This window comes from Pseudorca crassidens, chromosome X (genome assembly GCF_039906515.1).
Source record: "Pseudorca crassidens isolate mPseCra1 chromosome X, mPseCra1.hap1, whole genome shotgun sequence".
NCBI classification, from domain to species: Eukaryota; Metazoa; Chordata; class Mammalia; order Artiodactyla; family Delphinidae; genus Pseudorca; species Pseudorca crassidens.
Window position 1 is genome coordinate 106,877,021 of NC_090317.1, and position 14,136 is coordinate 106,891,156.

The 14,136-nt window shown below is 40.1% G+C and overlaps 1 protein-coding gene across 1 annotated transcript; it reads left to right on the top strand.

Moving 5' to 3' along the window:
- The first annotated feature begins 806 nt into the window (after positions 1-806).
- On the top strand, positions 807-13,727 carry TASL (TLR adaptor interacting with endolysosomal SLC15A4). The gene is made up of 2 exons (XM_067722226.1): positions 807-1,015; positions 12,278-13,727. Exon 2 carries the CDS (start codon positions 12,279-12,281, stop codon positions 13,194-13,196), a length of 918 nt encoding a protein of 305 aa, XP_067578327.1. The 5' UTR covers positions 807-1,015; position 12,278; the 3' UTR covers positions 13,197-13,727.
- The last annotated feature ends 409 nt before the right edge of the window (positions 13,728-14,136 follow it).

The window sequence follows — 14,136 nt, forward strand, 5'->3', positions numbered from 1 at the left end:
TATAATCCTTTAAAAATACAAATTGGAGCATATTAGGTCTTACATGTTCTTCCTAAACAATGTATCTTGGAGATCTTTTCCTATTATTAGACATAAAGCCGCCACACTCTAACAACTACCTAATTTTCTACAGTAGGGATATACTCTCAGGTATTTAGCTGATACCCTATTTATATTTTTTTCCTAGGTGTTTCTTAATGCTGCAACAAATATCTTTTCACATGTCTTCGTGTACAGGTGCAAGTATATCCCATGGATAAATTTTAGAAATGGTACTGCTGGGTCAAAGGGTATGAATATTTAAACTTTGGGGAAAAAAAACTTTAACAGACACTGGAAAATTACCTTTTGAAAATGTTTATAATCTCACCGATAGTGTATCAGAGTGCCTGCTTCCCCACAACCTTGCCCACTCAGAGTACTATTGAATTGTTTTTACCTTGGTTAATTTGAGAGAGAAAACTGTTTTCATTAGCATTTTTAAAAATCATGAGTACAACTGAGAAATAATACTTCTTAAACATTACAGGTTAATGATGAAACAGGGAATTTGCTAAATCATCTCTGACTTGGCTCTCTTTGGGGAGAGGGGTTCTAGAGAATTTCTTGTTAGAGGAATAAATTTATGTCGACAGGGTTCTTACATAATGTATAGCAATAAACTATTTTAACCAGAGGCACTTTCATAGATAGGTTTCATTTTTCGAAAAAGGGGAAGAAACACCATTCTGCGGCTCGATGTGGGTTTGTCAGTTATTGCCTCCCCCTTTCTTGGGACTTCCCACACTTCTTGAGCACAAGTCAGACTTGAGCAAAAACAACTTTTTCCATAGGATCAGTTATAAAAAGAATGGCAAGTGCAACGAGCAGCTTAGTTTCTTGGTCTTATCAGTGAAAACTAGACTCACCAAAGGCTTGCGAACATTTCTGGCAAAAGCACTGGCTGGCCTGTTCATCTCTATATGGTCAATCGTGGTGTTTCTGCAGGACCAAAGGCACAGACTGGTTAGTGAAGGTAAGCAAAGGAGGCAAGAGACCCTATGGCTGTGAACTTTTTCTGTCATTTCTCTTCCTACCCTTTCTTCGCCCTTTATCATCAGAACTCAGATCCAATCTCATGACCATCTAAAATGCTTTTCTCATTTACCAGATCAGAGGTGAGTGGGCATGTAAACAAGCATTCAATGGAGTTAGACAATAAAGAGAAATGCAGTCCAGCACTCCCCTTCTCTTACCTCACGTTCACACTTTGGACATTTCTAACAATTTTTCTTTTTACTGAAAATTTTTGACTGGTCTGATCAAATATTTGTTGTGTAATTTATTCAGTCCCCGTTCACTAACTGCTACACAGGTTTAGCATCTGCGTTTTTTAAAGAAGGCCTAAAAACCTAGGCAGAATTTTGCAGGGACAGCACCACTCAAATTCGGTCACAGTGATGTAGTTTTAGAGATGAATACAATCACAATATATTCCAATTGGATTTAACTCTCAATTATTCATTGGGCGAGCTTGTGATAAGTGTTTTTCACTGTGGCAGGACATACTCAAAGTAAATGTGATCTACAGTGATGATGCTTTTCAAATTGCCATCTGGGTGATTTGGGGAAAGTCTCCCTGTTGGTACTAAAGACAGTACACGCACAGGTGGGCTTTTGTTTGAATTATTTTTAGACCTGCTCAACCATTCTTTTTTGTGTATGTGCACATCTATTTGTACTTAAATATAAACCTGGTTTGGCCAGAATATTCATATTGATATTTGTAGACCATTTCTTGCATAGGTCAGTGTAAGAAGATCGTGTTTCTGAATTTGAGAAGCTTCTTGGAGGAGTGCAGAGTATTTGAAATTTGTGTAAAACATTCATATTATAATGGTAATTTGGGGGATACACAAACATGCACTAATTTTATTATCTCAGAGCAAAGTGATGTTTTCAATGGTTATTTCAAGTTACTGAAACATTTCCAAACACAGACCTAATGATTATCTTAGATATATAAGACATTGTCCCTCTGAACTCTTCATAAACATGATAGAATGTAAATTTGCCTTCATTAACTAACTATAGTTACTTTCCCTCCAATTTTTGTTTTGCAAAGTTTCAAACCTATATAAAAATGGAAAGAAGAGTATCCGTACAATGCACACACGTTTTTACTATGTAGATTAATCAATTGTAGCATTCTGCCACATTCATTTTTTTCTCTTGCTATGTCTCTCTCTCTGTATATGTATGTAAACACACATACACACAGGTGTTTTCTTTTTTTCCCCTGAACTGTTTGAAAGTATATTGTTGACTTTAGGATACATCACCTTGAAATTCTTGACCCTGTATCTCCGAAGAAAAAGAGCAGTCTTCTACGTGATTATAATGCTAAGGAAATTTAACATTAATACAATACTATTATCTAATATATGACTCATATTCAAATTTCTCCAATTATCTATATGTCCTTTAGAGAGTTTTTATTTTTTAAATTTAGGATCCAATCAAGTATCTTGCATTGCATTTGTCTGATATGCCCACAATTAAGTAAATGTTAATGGTGATAGCCATAATTAACAACATAATTAACAATGATTAAGAATTATACCACCAAGGAAATTTAACATCAATCAACTCTATCATGATCATTTTTCTTAGTTTTTTAGTCCTCTCATTTTATGTCAAAATACTTTAAAAGTATTTCAAAAAAGTGATCATAAGCTTTAATTTTTCTGTTTGTAAGACATAAAGACAGAATATGAAGAAAAATCCAAACTATGATAAAAATATATTTACTAATATGTCTGCACCAAAATTTACATTTTCTGAAATAAGGAAATTCATATCCAGATAAAGCCCTTGGAAGTAGCTGCTACCTTTAGTCATAAGGATCTAAGTAGAATTGAACAGAAAATTATTTACTTGTTGATGTTGATATGGAAAACGGAGGCCTTTTGACTTAAGATTATATTATATTAGTCATCAAATTAGACTTTCAGGAGTTAACTCATTAAGTAAGAATCACTTCATATTTGACAGAAGAATTGATAATCCCAAATTACATGTTTTGTAACAGGAACTGAAATACAAAGTAAGTGATACTTTAGAGCATCTATCAACAAATACCACAAAATATGAAATAATAGGGATATAATCCAAGGTATATGATTAAGTGAATGGTTATTTCAATTTCTAAAGAACACGTACTTTCAAAGGTAAGGGTCAGGAAAATGCAGATGCTTTTTCATATAGCGAGATCCTTCCTAAAGAAACCCTTTGTTTTGGGTAAAGTTCTTGTATTGTTCGCCAAAAGAAAAAAAAACCCAATGTAATATGGATTTGGTTACAGTATCATAACTAGATTATGAGCAAAGTAATATTCAAGTTTTTCAATGATAACCCTTCAGTGGTTTATTTGCAAGTCCCCCAAATCAAGAAGATCTTTAAAAATCATAGATTGGAATTAAAGGATCTAGAATTTAGATTATAGGGGAAATAAAGAGATGAAGAGATGAAATAGAGTATTTTGAGGATGGGGTGGTATTAAAAATAACATTTCTGGTATATCACCTACATATAATCTTAACAAGACAGTTTTCTTCACCCTCAAATTTGAGGCAAAACTAAATGTGCTCATCTGATTGGAAAATGAAAAACAAATAGCGTGTTGAAGAATATCAGTGGAAACAGTTAATCTCAGACATTGGTGGTGAGAAAATAAATTGGGCCAAGCTACTTGAAAGGCAATTTGCAATAGATGGGATCTAGTAATTTGGCTTCTCCAAATCTGGCCTGAGGAAACATTCCTGCAGGCATATGCAGTGATTGCACACAGTAAAAAAGCAAGAAAAAACCTCAATGTCTACTATGAGAAATTATTTGCTAACATAAGATGTGTCTGTAGATGTACTATTTTCTGTTAAAAGGCAGAACTATATGAGCAGGCATGCTGACAGGTGGGAACCAAGCTGCACCCCAACTAGCTAGGCTATAGATTGTCTATGAAATAGCAGATAACGTTTTCCTGTCCTTATTTCTGTGAGGTTACATCCCATGATGCTCTGAGGCAGCCCCATCCCACTGTCTCCATTTTTTGTGCCACGGTAGAGGTCTTCTCTGCACTGTCTCAACCAGCTTCGCAGAAGTCTTGCTTTGCATGCCTGCAAACTGTCTTTCCAGAGATAGGATCTGTTTTGCCACCTTATCACCCCCAACGCACACCAGCCCCCCCATCGCCCTTCCTGCCAATCCTCATTCTTCTGCTTTTCTTTTGCTATTGCCAGTTACTTCTTGATTCAAAGGACTGTCCCAATGATTTACTTCATTGTTTAAGGTAGCAACTGGAATTTGCTAAGGTTCTATGCAATCCTGATAAATATATTGGGGTAGGGGAGAGAAGAATTTAGCATTTCTAATTTAGGGACCAGGATTCTGAATGGATGGCCAGGGGCTCTGAAAGGTTGAGATATGAGACTTGAAGGGTGGTGGTGGAATGGGGGATGGATAAGGAACCAGGGCTCTCAGGATAGAAGAAGAAAGGGACAAATGCCTGGGATGGGCATGGGATTTGGGAGAACAGGGAGGAGTTCAGCATGGCTGGCGTCCTGGGTCTTGTGGGAACAGGCAGAGGTAAGATGAAGAAGGTAGATAAGAGGGAGGGAGACGCAAGAGGGAAGAGATATGGGAACATATGTATATGTATAACTGATTCACTTTGTTATAAAGCAGAAACTTACACACCATTGTAAAGCAATTATACTCCAATAAAGATGTAAAAATTAAATAAACAAAATAATTTGGACCAAAAAAAAAAAAACAGGTATCATGAGGGCCTAACGTGTGTGGACTTTATCCTGGAGGTAATGGGGAGCTGCTGATATTTAAACAGGGCATCTGTAATACTAAATTACTCTGCGGTTGAAAAATTAAGGGCAAGATGACGCCAGGCTATAGCGGTGGGAATGGTTAAGGAAACTGTTCATATGGTTAGATTAAAAGAGCAGAGGATAAATTATTTGTATATCTCAAAGACATATGAACATTGATACACAATTGGGACATGTGTGTAGCCCTGTGCGGTGGGCACTGGCTGTCTTCTTGGAGCTTTTCTTTCTGTACTTCACTGCACCTTCCTTCCTTTATTGGGCAAGGGTTGTTATTAAAATGGAGTCAGGGCGGGTACCCTTTTCCTGGAAGGACTAATTGCTTGTCGTGATTGTGTGATATTAACTGCTCTCAACTAGGCAGTAGGTGTGATATGTTTAAGAACAGATCACACACTTTGGGGTTAGTAAATTGACTTGAATCTTCCCTCCACTACTTATTTGCTTTGTGACCTTGGGAAGGTCATTTGTCCTATCTTAATCTTAGTTTTCTCATTTGGAAAACCCGGATTATGATAATATCTAACAATGCACTGTTGTTGGAAGATTAGGGGTAATGTCTGGAAAGCACCCAACACAATTGCTTTTATTATTGTGCCCTATCTCAATTACTGCATCTGCTTTTTGACTTAGGTCAAGGATAGGCAAGCCATAGCCTATAGGTCAAACTGGCCCTTTGCCTGTTTTTGTAAATAAAGTTTTTTTGTAAATAAAGTTTTATTGGAACACAGCCACACCCATTTGTTTACATATTATCTGTGGCTGCTTTCCTGCTATGATGGCAGAGTTGAGTAGTTGTGACAGAAACCTAAAATATTAAATATTTGGCCATTTATAGAGAAAGTTTGCTGATCCCTAAATTAGGTTTTTCCAAACATCCCCTCTTATAAATTTTTTCCCTCTTTAGTTTTTCTCTTTGAACCCATGCTTGTGTTGTTTCAGTGTAAATTAAAAGTATGTCTATATTGGTAGTCTCCAGCCTCGTCAACTACTGGTTTTCTCCCAGACTACTGACACAACACAACTCCAGTGGTGACTGTCAGCTGGCCATGAAGTCTACACACTTAGAGGGGCTCTACCAGGAATGACCAGCTGAACGGAACCAAAGCTTTTTTTCAAGCACCTCTGGAAAGCTGTTGGATCATCCTTGCCCCTTGGAATTATGACTCAGAAGGGACTGGGTAATCAAGTACTTCCTGGAGGTGTCCTCTAGCTTTTTCACTTATTTGTAGGGTCCTGCAATGGACAGTTTTGGGGATCTTGTTGCTCTTGGTCAGTTCCATCAACTGAGCGGCCCTCACATGGACAATCAGCAGAGAATCTCGATGGCGTGGCGGCTCCTCGCGCCTCTCACCTCCTCCTCCCCAGAGATGCACACCTGACCTTGGCAGGGTTCTGAGCCTCTACAGGCCAGTGATGTGACCCCAGAGGCTCAGATCTTGTATCCGAGGCCCCAGTTTGGGGCAGCCACAGATTGTTTTTCCTTTCTTCTCTTTTTTTTTTTTTAAATGAGAGCTGCTTATTTCTTCACTCATTTGAAAAGAGAGGTGGGGGGAAGAATCCAAAACAGAACAAGATCTTCTGCCTTATTAGCCTTTTGTCAGAAAGACAAACAACATTTGGGAATAATAGCCTCTCAAAGTTAGAAAATAGAGTCCAAACTTAACCTTACGGCCAAGAGCATTTTTTTCTAAGTCTAAAGGTATGGCTTCCACCGTTGAGTACTGTTAAGTGATGTTACTCTTTAAAATATTTGCACTTCATACTTTTGTGCTGTTTTAAGGACTTGTCTTGTTAAGCCATTTCTTCAAAAAGTCCCATGAAAATGATAAAGGACTCCAAAAATTTAAAAAATCCTATGGGATTTCTACTTCAGTAGTTTATTTGCTGTGGTATTTTATTAAAAATATTTATTTAGAAAGAAAAAGTATTTCTACGTACAGAGTTATAACATCAGTTTTATGAAATCCAAGTAAATGATTTAACAACGTGCTGGACTTCAGCACATATTTCTAAGTTGTGAATTTACACATCAGGTTAATTTTGGTATTCCCCTGTCTGATAATGATTAACGGAGGCTAAATTTGCCTAGAACATCTCATCTGCAAATGTCCTTGAGAGTCTTTTCCTTCACAGTTAATCAGTCATGGAGAATTCCAGATATATCTCTATCTCTATCTCTATCTTCTCTATGATGAGAAATAAAAATTCAAGCAATAAAATACCTTTGAACAAGTGAAGTAATCCATTGGCTTAAGTTTTATTGTCTCAGATAAAATTAAGTCAAATATGTTAACATTTGTTTAAAGTATATCTTTTATAATACCTTTGAAGAGTGAGGTCTTCTAAGAATTTTATAATCAATGAAATTTATTAAGAAAAATGCCAACAATTAATCAAAATAAACCCAAATAACTTTCTCTATTTTAAAATTTTAAGATGTCATGATATGTAGTACTAGTTTTTTAAATTAATTTATTTGTTTTTGGCTGGTTGGGTCTTCGTTGCTGCGCACGGGCTTTCTCTAGTTTGCGGCGAGCGGGGGCTACTCTTCGTTGCGGTGCGCGGGCTTCTCATTGCGGTGGCTTCTCTTGTTGCGGAGCTCGGGCTCTAGGCGCATGGGCTTCTGTAGTTGTGGCTCACGGGCTGTAGAGAGCAGGCTCGGTAGTTGTGGCGCATGGGCTTACTTGCTCCGCCGCATGTGGGATCTTCACGGACCAGGGCTCGAACCCGTGTCCCCTGCACTGGCAGGTGGCTTCTTAACCACTGCACCACCAGGGAAGCCCTCTGGTACTATTTTTATTCTAGTGGTACATTAAATGGTTTTCATAAAGATCAAATGAGTTAACATGTATAATTTGTGTGTTTCACACATTATTACTCTCTCCATTGCTTGAGAAAAATCTTTCAAAAGCTGCTTTAGCATGCTCTCTGCTGCCCTCTGCTGCTAGCTTTTAGAAACTGATTTTGATTCTGAGTAACGCTCACCTCACTTGTTCTCTTCTCTTAACATAGTCAAAACCCCATGCAATATTAAAGTTTGAGGGGACTCTTTAATTTAATCCCACATTCTCCATTTACAGATAAGAAGTTGAGTCTCTGAGAGGTTAAATGACATGCGAGCATGGGCTGTTTTCTTTTCTTTCTTTCTTTTTTTTTCCTTTTGGCCACGTGCATGGCCTGCAGGGATCCCCCACCAGGGATCGAACCCGGGCCCCCTGCAATGGGGGCGTGGAGTCCTAACCACTGGACTACCAGGGAATTCCAGTGGGCTCCGTTTTCTGACTGACAGCATTTGAATGCCTGCTGGCTTTGGGCAGATTACTTAATTTTGACATATATAAAATGAGCATAATAATAGTACCTACATCTTTGAGTTTTTGTGGGGATCCACTGATTCAGTACACAGAAAGCACTTAGTGTCTGGGTTGTAGCTAGTACTAAATGCTAGCCCTGTTACAGACCTGCCATTAACTAGACTAAAACCACAGCTAGTGGCAAGGTCAGAACTAGAATTCTAGTCTCTTGACTACCAGTTCAATAATTTTTTTTTGCCTTAATGAGTCTGAATAACAACTAAATTCTACCTTTGAATGTCGATTTTTTAAATGTGACCTGTTCACATTTGAAGCCCTTGTAGTCTCTATAAAGCTATCGACACTGCAGCTCTTGTGGCTCATTCCTCCTTGTACTGTTCAAGGCAGGTTCCCCACAGAAATTATTACACTCACAAGCTTCTCAAGCCCCCAAACAGAAAATCCTACAGCCCACACTTGGGAGATGATTTCACTGTTGACTGTAAGTTACCCCTCTAACGAGCTCCCTACCTGAATCTCCAATGCACAGTTAGACACTTGCACTCATGTCAGACTCAAGAGGAACAAAACTAAGCCCATCAGCTCTCTTCCCGGCTCCTTCTGGCCTCCCCATTTCGGTTATGGTCTCTCAAGTTCATCCCTTCTCTTCCTTTTCTGCTACTTTCCTCCTGGTTCCTTTCCCAAGCACCTCAGGTGGGCATGAATCCAGCAGCCTCCTAACTCGGGTCCTTGACTCCAATCCTGCTGAAATTCCTCTTGCCCTTTACTGACAGATCACACCATGCCTTGAATAAGTTTGGTCACCTTCCAGAGCTTTGTACTGCCTTCAGGGTAAACTGAATGTCCTCAGCCTTGCATGTCTCAACTTACCTCCCTGACCTTATCGCCCACTCCTCGTTCGTAGGAATCTTTTCCTTTAGGCAGGCGGGTATCTATCCCTAGATATTAGGACATATTTTCTGCTTTTCCATCATGGGACCTACCACTGTACTGGTCTGCCTTGGGCTCCACACATCAGAATGGTAGGTCTCTTATTCTACCAGAATTAAGGTACCAACAAAGCTCTCAGTCCACGGCAAATGGGGCAAAGGGCTCATTCAATACTCAAAACAAAATCCTGGACCGCTTCCTTTACTGTGGTGAAGGAGTGGAGATTACCTGGAGGGGCCATAGACATCATCCACATAAAGTGAGAGAAGAATCCACTATGGCTGATTGTTTAACATGAAAAGAAATATGATAAACAGCAGGTGATTTGGGATAATGACTGAATGGGGACAAGGGTGATTCTCAAGAGTGATTCTGCATTATCACCTTCACTGTCTTCTAAGTCTGTGCTGTCCAGCGTCTTAGCTATGTGGTATTTTTTAATAATTTAAATTAAATAAAGTTAATTCATTAATTAATGACATTCAGTTTCATTAGCCACATTTCAAGCGCTTAATAGCCACATGTGGCTATTCATATTTTGGACGGCACATATATAGATCATCCTAGCATCCCAGAAAGTTCTGTTGGACTGCACTGCTTTGAGATTTTTCATTTGCTTCTTGAAGTCATTCACCCCGGCCTACTGCTTTCCAGCTTCTAAAATGTAATTGCTTTAGTCTCTTCTCTTGTTCTCCTTTTTCTTGTATATTATATTTAAAAACATCATTTAATGTTGTTTTAGTGAAGTTTGGGGGAAGAAAAAATACAGATATATGCCTAATCTGTTATTTTTCCTAGAAATCTTTGCTTTTCTCTACCTCAGTGTGATCTTGCTTTTGAGCTCACATTCTGAGTAATCACTGTCCTCAGCCACTTCAGGGGTCCCTCCAGCTTGGGTTTGCCTCTAAGTTCCAGCTTGCTTCCATAAAGCCGTAGGGTCAGCTGGGGATGTGTGTGTGGGGTGCGGGGTCGGCATTTCTGGCTGTCATCATGTAGTCCCATTGGCATTCACGGTGACTTGTCACTCTCCTGGCCCCTGGTTAACAGTCTATAAACATCATGTCTGCAATCTTCCCATCTGCAGTTGAGGTCTTCTCCAGGTTTGCAGGCTCTGGGCAGCATGCTGGTACGTGAGCAGACTTCACGGGGCAGCCTCAGGCCTGTCCGCCCAGGCATTCCATGCTGGGCAGGAGAGAAGAGAGACTTCGTGCTTCCTCAGGTTCTACGTGGGAGGTAGGGCACAGGCCTCTTCTACTCTGGGCTCCCCAGATCTATCTGGAGCGGTATTCTCTCCCTCCGCGGGGATTCCATCCATTGAGTCTACTGTTGATATGTCAATATTATGCCCTAAGTCATTTAGGGTTCTGGATTCCGAAGTTTAAAAGCTCGGTTATGGTATCTCAAAAGCCATTTCTCTACAACTATGCTTTCTGCCAAGAGGTTCTGAAGCCTATTTAGCAACTCAAAAGCTGAGAGTTGTGTTTTTGCTCTGGTTTTCCACAAGGACATTCTGAGGTCTTGAACGTGGAGGGCCCTACTGGCAGCCGGGGTGGGGCAGAGAGGGAGGGTCGTGAAGTAACTGTGTCACTAGTAAAGCCTTTATGATAAACTTCCTTGCTCTGTTAACTATTTTCTCATGTATAGAAGATCTGCCTTTTCGCCTGGACGTTCGGTTTGTTGAGAGCAGAACCGCATTTAAAAAGCTTTTTCAGGAAAGAACATTTTCTTACCCTTATAAGTGTGTCCAGCATACGAAAATTACTTCACGGATTTGTTGAAGACCTTTAACTTTGTATCTTCATGGTACGTGACAGGGCCTGGAATGGAGTAAACATTTAAATAATTGATAAATTTGCTCAATACATCTTGGAATAGTTCCCCCGAAAGAAATAAACACTGAAAATATTACCCTTATACAATAGAAACAATTATACTAATTATACTGCATCAATAATATTAACTTTATACAATGAAAAAGTTCACTTGGGAGATAACTTCATGACTATAAAAGAGAGGCTAAAATTTTTTTAAAAAGAGGATCCTTAGGATTAAAATAATCCTTTTCTAATTTGACTTGTCAATTTCAGGCTCAAGTCGACGGGTCTGTTTTCGAAGCCCAGCCCTTGGGGCCAAAGAGGACCAGTTCTCTTTGCTTTTGTCTGCTGCTCCATTGCCAGGAGTACCAGCACGTTCCTTTTTTAGAAAATGCAGCTGCTGGCTTCTAGCCTATTCTAGCCACCCCAGAATCCAGTGACAACTGCTGAAGGTGGAGGGGTGGCACAGGTGGAGGAAAAGCTCACAGTCAGGAAAGCTCCTTGGTGACTAGGGTAGAGGTAAAAACGTCAGTCGGACACAGGGACATTTCCAGGACATATCGTAAAAACTGGGAGGGATAGAGCAAGAAAGCCATCCTGGGCAGCAAAGGTAGACGAGGCTTCATGGTCCTTCATGATGGGTTGATGGTGAATTAATTTCATGCCATGCTACTGCTGTTAATTATTTAATTCAAGTTAAGTACCTTTTGATTCCCTCCTAAATGCAGACAACTGTGCTAGCTCCCAGGGATAAAGTACAATGATAAGTAAGATATAGCTTTTATTTTCAGTAGAATCTGCCACAAATTTCCTCATTTTTTCATAAACCACTAGTTATGCTGCTTCCCCAGTTTGCAGCTTCTCAATCACTCTCCATTTCCTTCGGGGCAGAAGGCAAATGCCCTTGCCCGACTCCCAAGGCCCTTCAGGATCCAATTCCAACCTATCTCCCCAGTCCTTTCTGCTTATGCTCAGTGTCTTATATATGCCAAAGAGGCCATGTCACCACATTCTCTTATAACTCTGTGCCTAGGGATGGAACTCTTAGCCTTCAGTTTAGCTGAAATGTCACCTTCTCTGAAACATACCCTGTCATTTCTCTTCCTTCGCCCCAGGTTGTTAATGAGAAACTTCTTTAAGGGTGGAAATGTGCCCATTTCATCTTTATACCTCCAACACATGCTATGGCCCTGGCGCACAGCAGGCACAGAATGAGGACTAGCTTGGGGAATGAATGAAATGAACTTATTTATTGTCCTTTATTTTTTTTGATAGAACAACTGCCAATTTATAAAACTCCAGTCTTCTTTTCCCCCACTGTTACTAACTCTCTTTCCAGAATGCTGTCAGAAGGGTATCTCAGTGGACTTGCTTACCGGAGTGACATCCAGTGGAGTTGTACATCTTATAATGAGCAGGTGGCTGAGGAAAAGGAAGAGAAGACAGAAGCCACAGCTGCTGCTACTCTTTCCTATTCCTCCGTGGATGAAACACAAGTCCGAAGTCTCTATGTGAGATGCAAATCCTCAGGCAAGTTTATTTCTTCAGTGCATTCAAGAGACAGCCAACGCAGTAGAAATCCGAGAATCACAGTGGTGCAGACAAACCCCAATCCCGTGTTTGAAAGCCCAAACTTGGCCGCAGTTGAACTATACAGAGACCCCAGCAGAGAGACCTACTTGGTTCCACCTTCCTGCAAGAGTATCTGCAAGAATTACAATGACTTACATATTGCAGGGGGCCAAGTGATGGCCATTAATTCAGTGACAACAGATTTTCCCTCTGAGAGCAGTTTTGAACATGGCCCTTTGCTGAAATCGTCTGAGATTCCTTTGTCCATGGAGGATTCCATTTCCACTCAGCCCAGCGACTTCCCACCCAAACCTATCCAGCGGTATTCATCCTACTGGAGAATAACCAGCATCAAAGAGAAAAGCAGCCTGCAAATGCAGAAGCCTATTTCGAATGCAGTGCTGAACGAATACCTGGAGCAGAAGGTCGTGGAGTTATACAAGCAGTACATTATGGACACTGTGCTTCATGACAGTTCTCCTACCCAGATTCTGGCATCTGAACTCATCATGACAAGTGTGGACCAAATTAGTATTCAAGTCTCTAGAGAGAAGAACCTGGAGACCTCAAAAGCCAGGGATATAGTCATTAACAGCCTTTTACAGTTGGTGTCAACTGAAGTCAGCACTCCTGAAATTAGCACTCCGAGTCTCCATATTTCTCAGTATAGTAACGTGAATCCATAGAGAGGAGGCTTCTGTTCCTTTCTCAACTACTCAAATCCTAAGCAACAATTATTCACTTGTTCTGACGATGTACAGGAAGGGGTTGTCAAGAGCTAGATAAGTAAAGGTTGGCTGGAGGTCAGGTATGGATTAAGAGGAAATCTCATAATATTAAATGTGAAGGAATATGGGGAGAGGAGCTATAACGACTTCAAAGCAAGGGTTGGATAGCAACAAACCAAAAATAAAAATGATCAAAAAAGAGATTCATTTAAGGGAATACAGAAAAGAAAAAAGACAAACCAGATAAGAATGTACACCATGGCAAAACTAAAAGCCAAAGGTTTCAGGGGAAGGAGTTAAGAATATGTTTGTCACTCAAGTAAATTCCTCCAAGTTGTTTCTTCTGGAGGGAAATAGACTGTGGAAGGCTGCTCTATTTGGGTATAAAGACAGGCTCAAACAGTCTTTAAGATATGTTTATATCTAGCTTCCCTACCCTGTATCAGATCATTTAAAAATATATTCTTTATAAAGATTAAAACAGTAGCAAATTGCAATTGTGTTTTTTATGTGTAATGATTACTTCGCTACAGCCACAAACACTGCCACTCAAATGTAATTCTGTTTACTGGGGGAGATGAAATTTTCTAAATGGAAAATACCACACAGTGAACATTAAACTACTGCTTTATTTTGCCGTGTTTGATTTTCTTGTTGGTACTAAGCTTCAAAAGAAATTATGAGGGCTTCCCTGGTGGTGCAGTGGCTGAGAGTCCGCCTGCCGATGCAGGGGACACGGGTTCGTGCCCCGGTCCGGGAAGATCCCACATGCTGCAGAGCGGCTGGGCCCGTGAGCCGTGGCCACTGAGCCTGCGTGTCCGGAGCCTGTGCTCCGCAACAGGAGAGGCCACAAGAGTGAGAGGCCCGCGTACCGCAAAAAAAAAAAAAAAAGAAATAA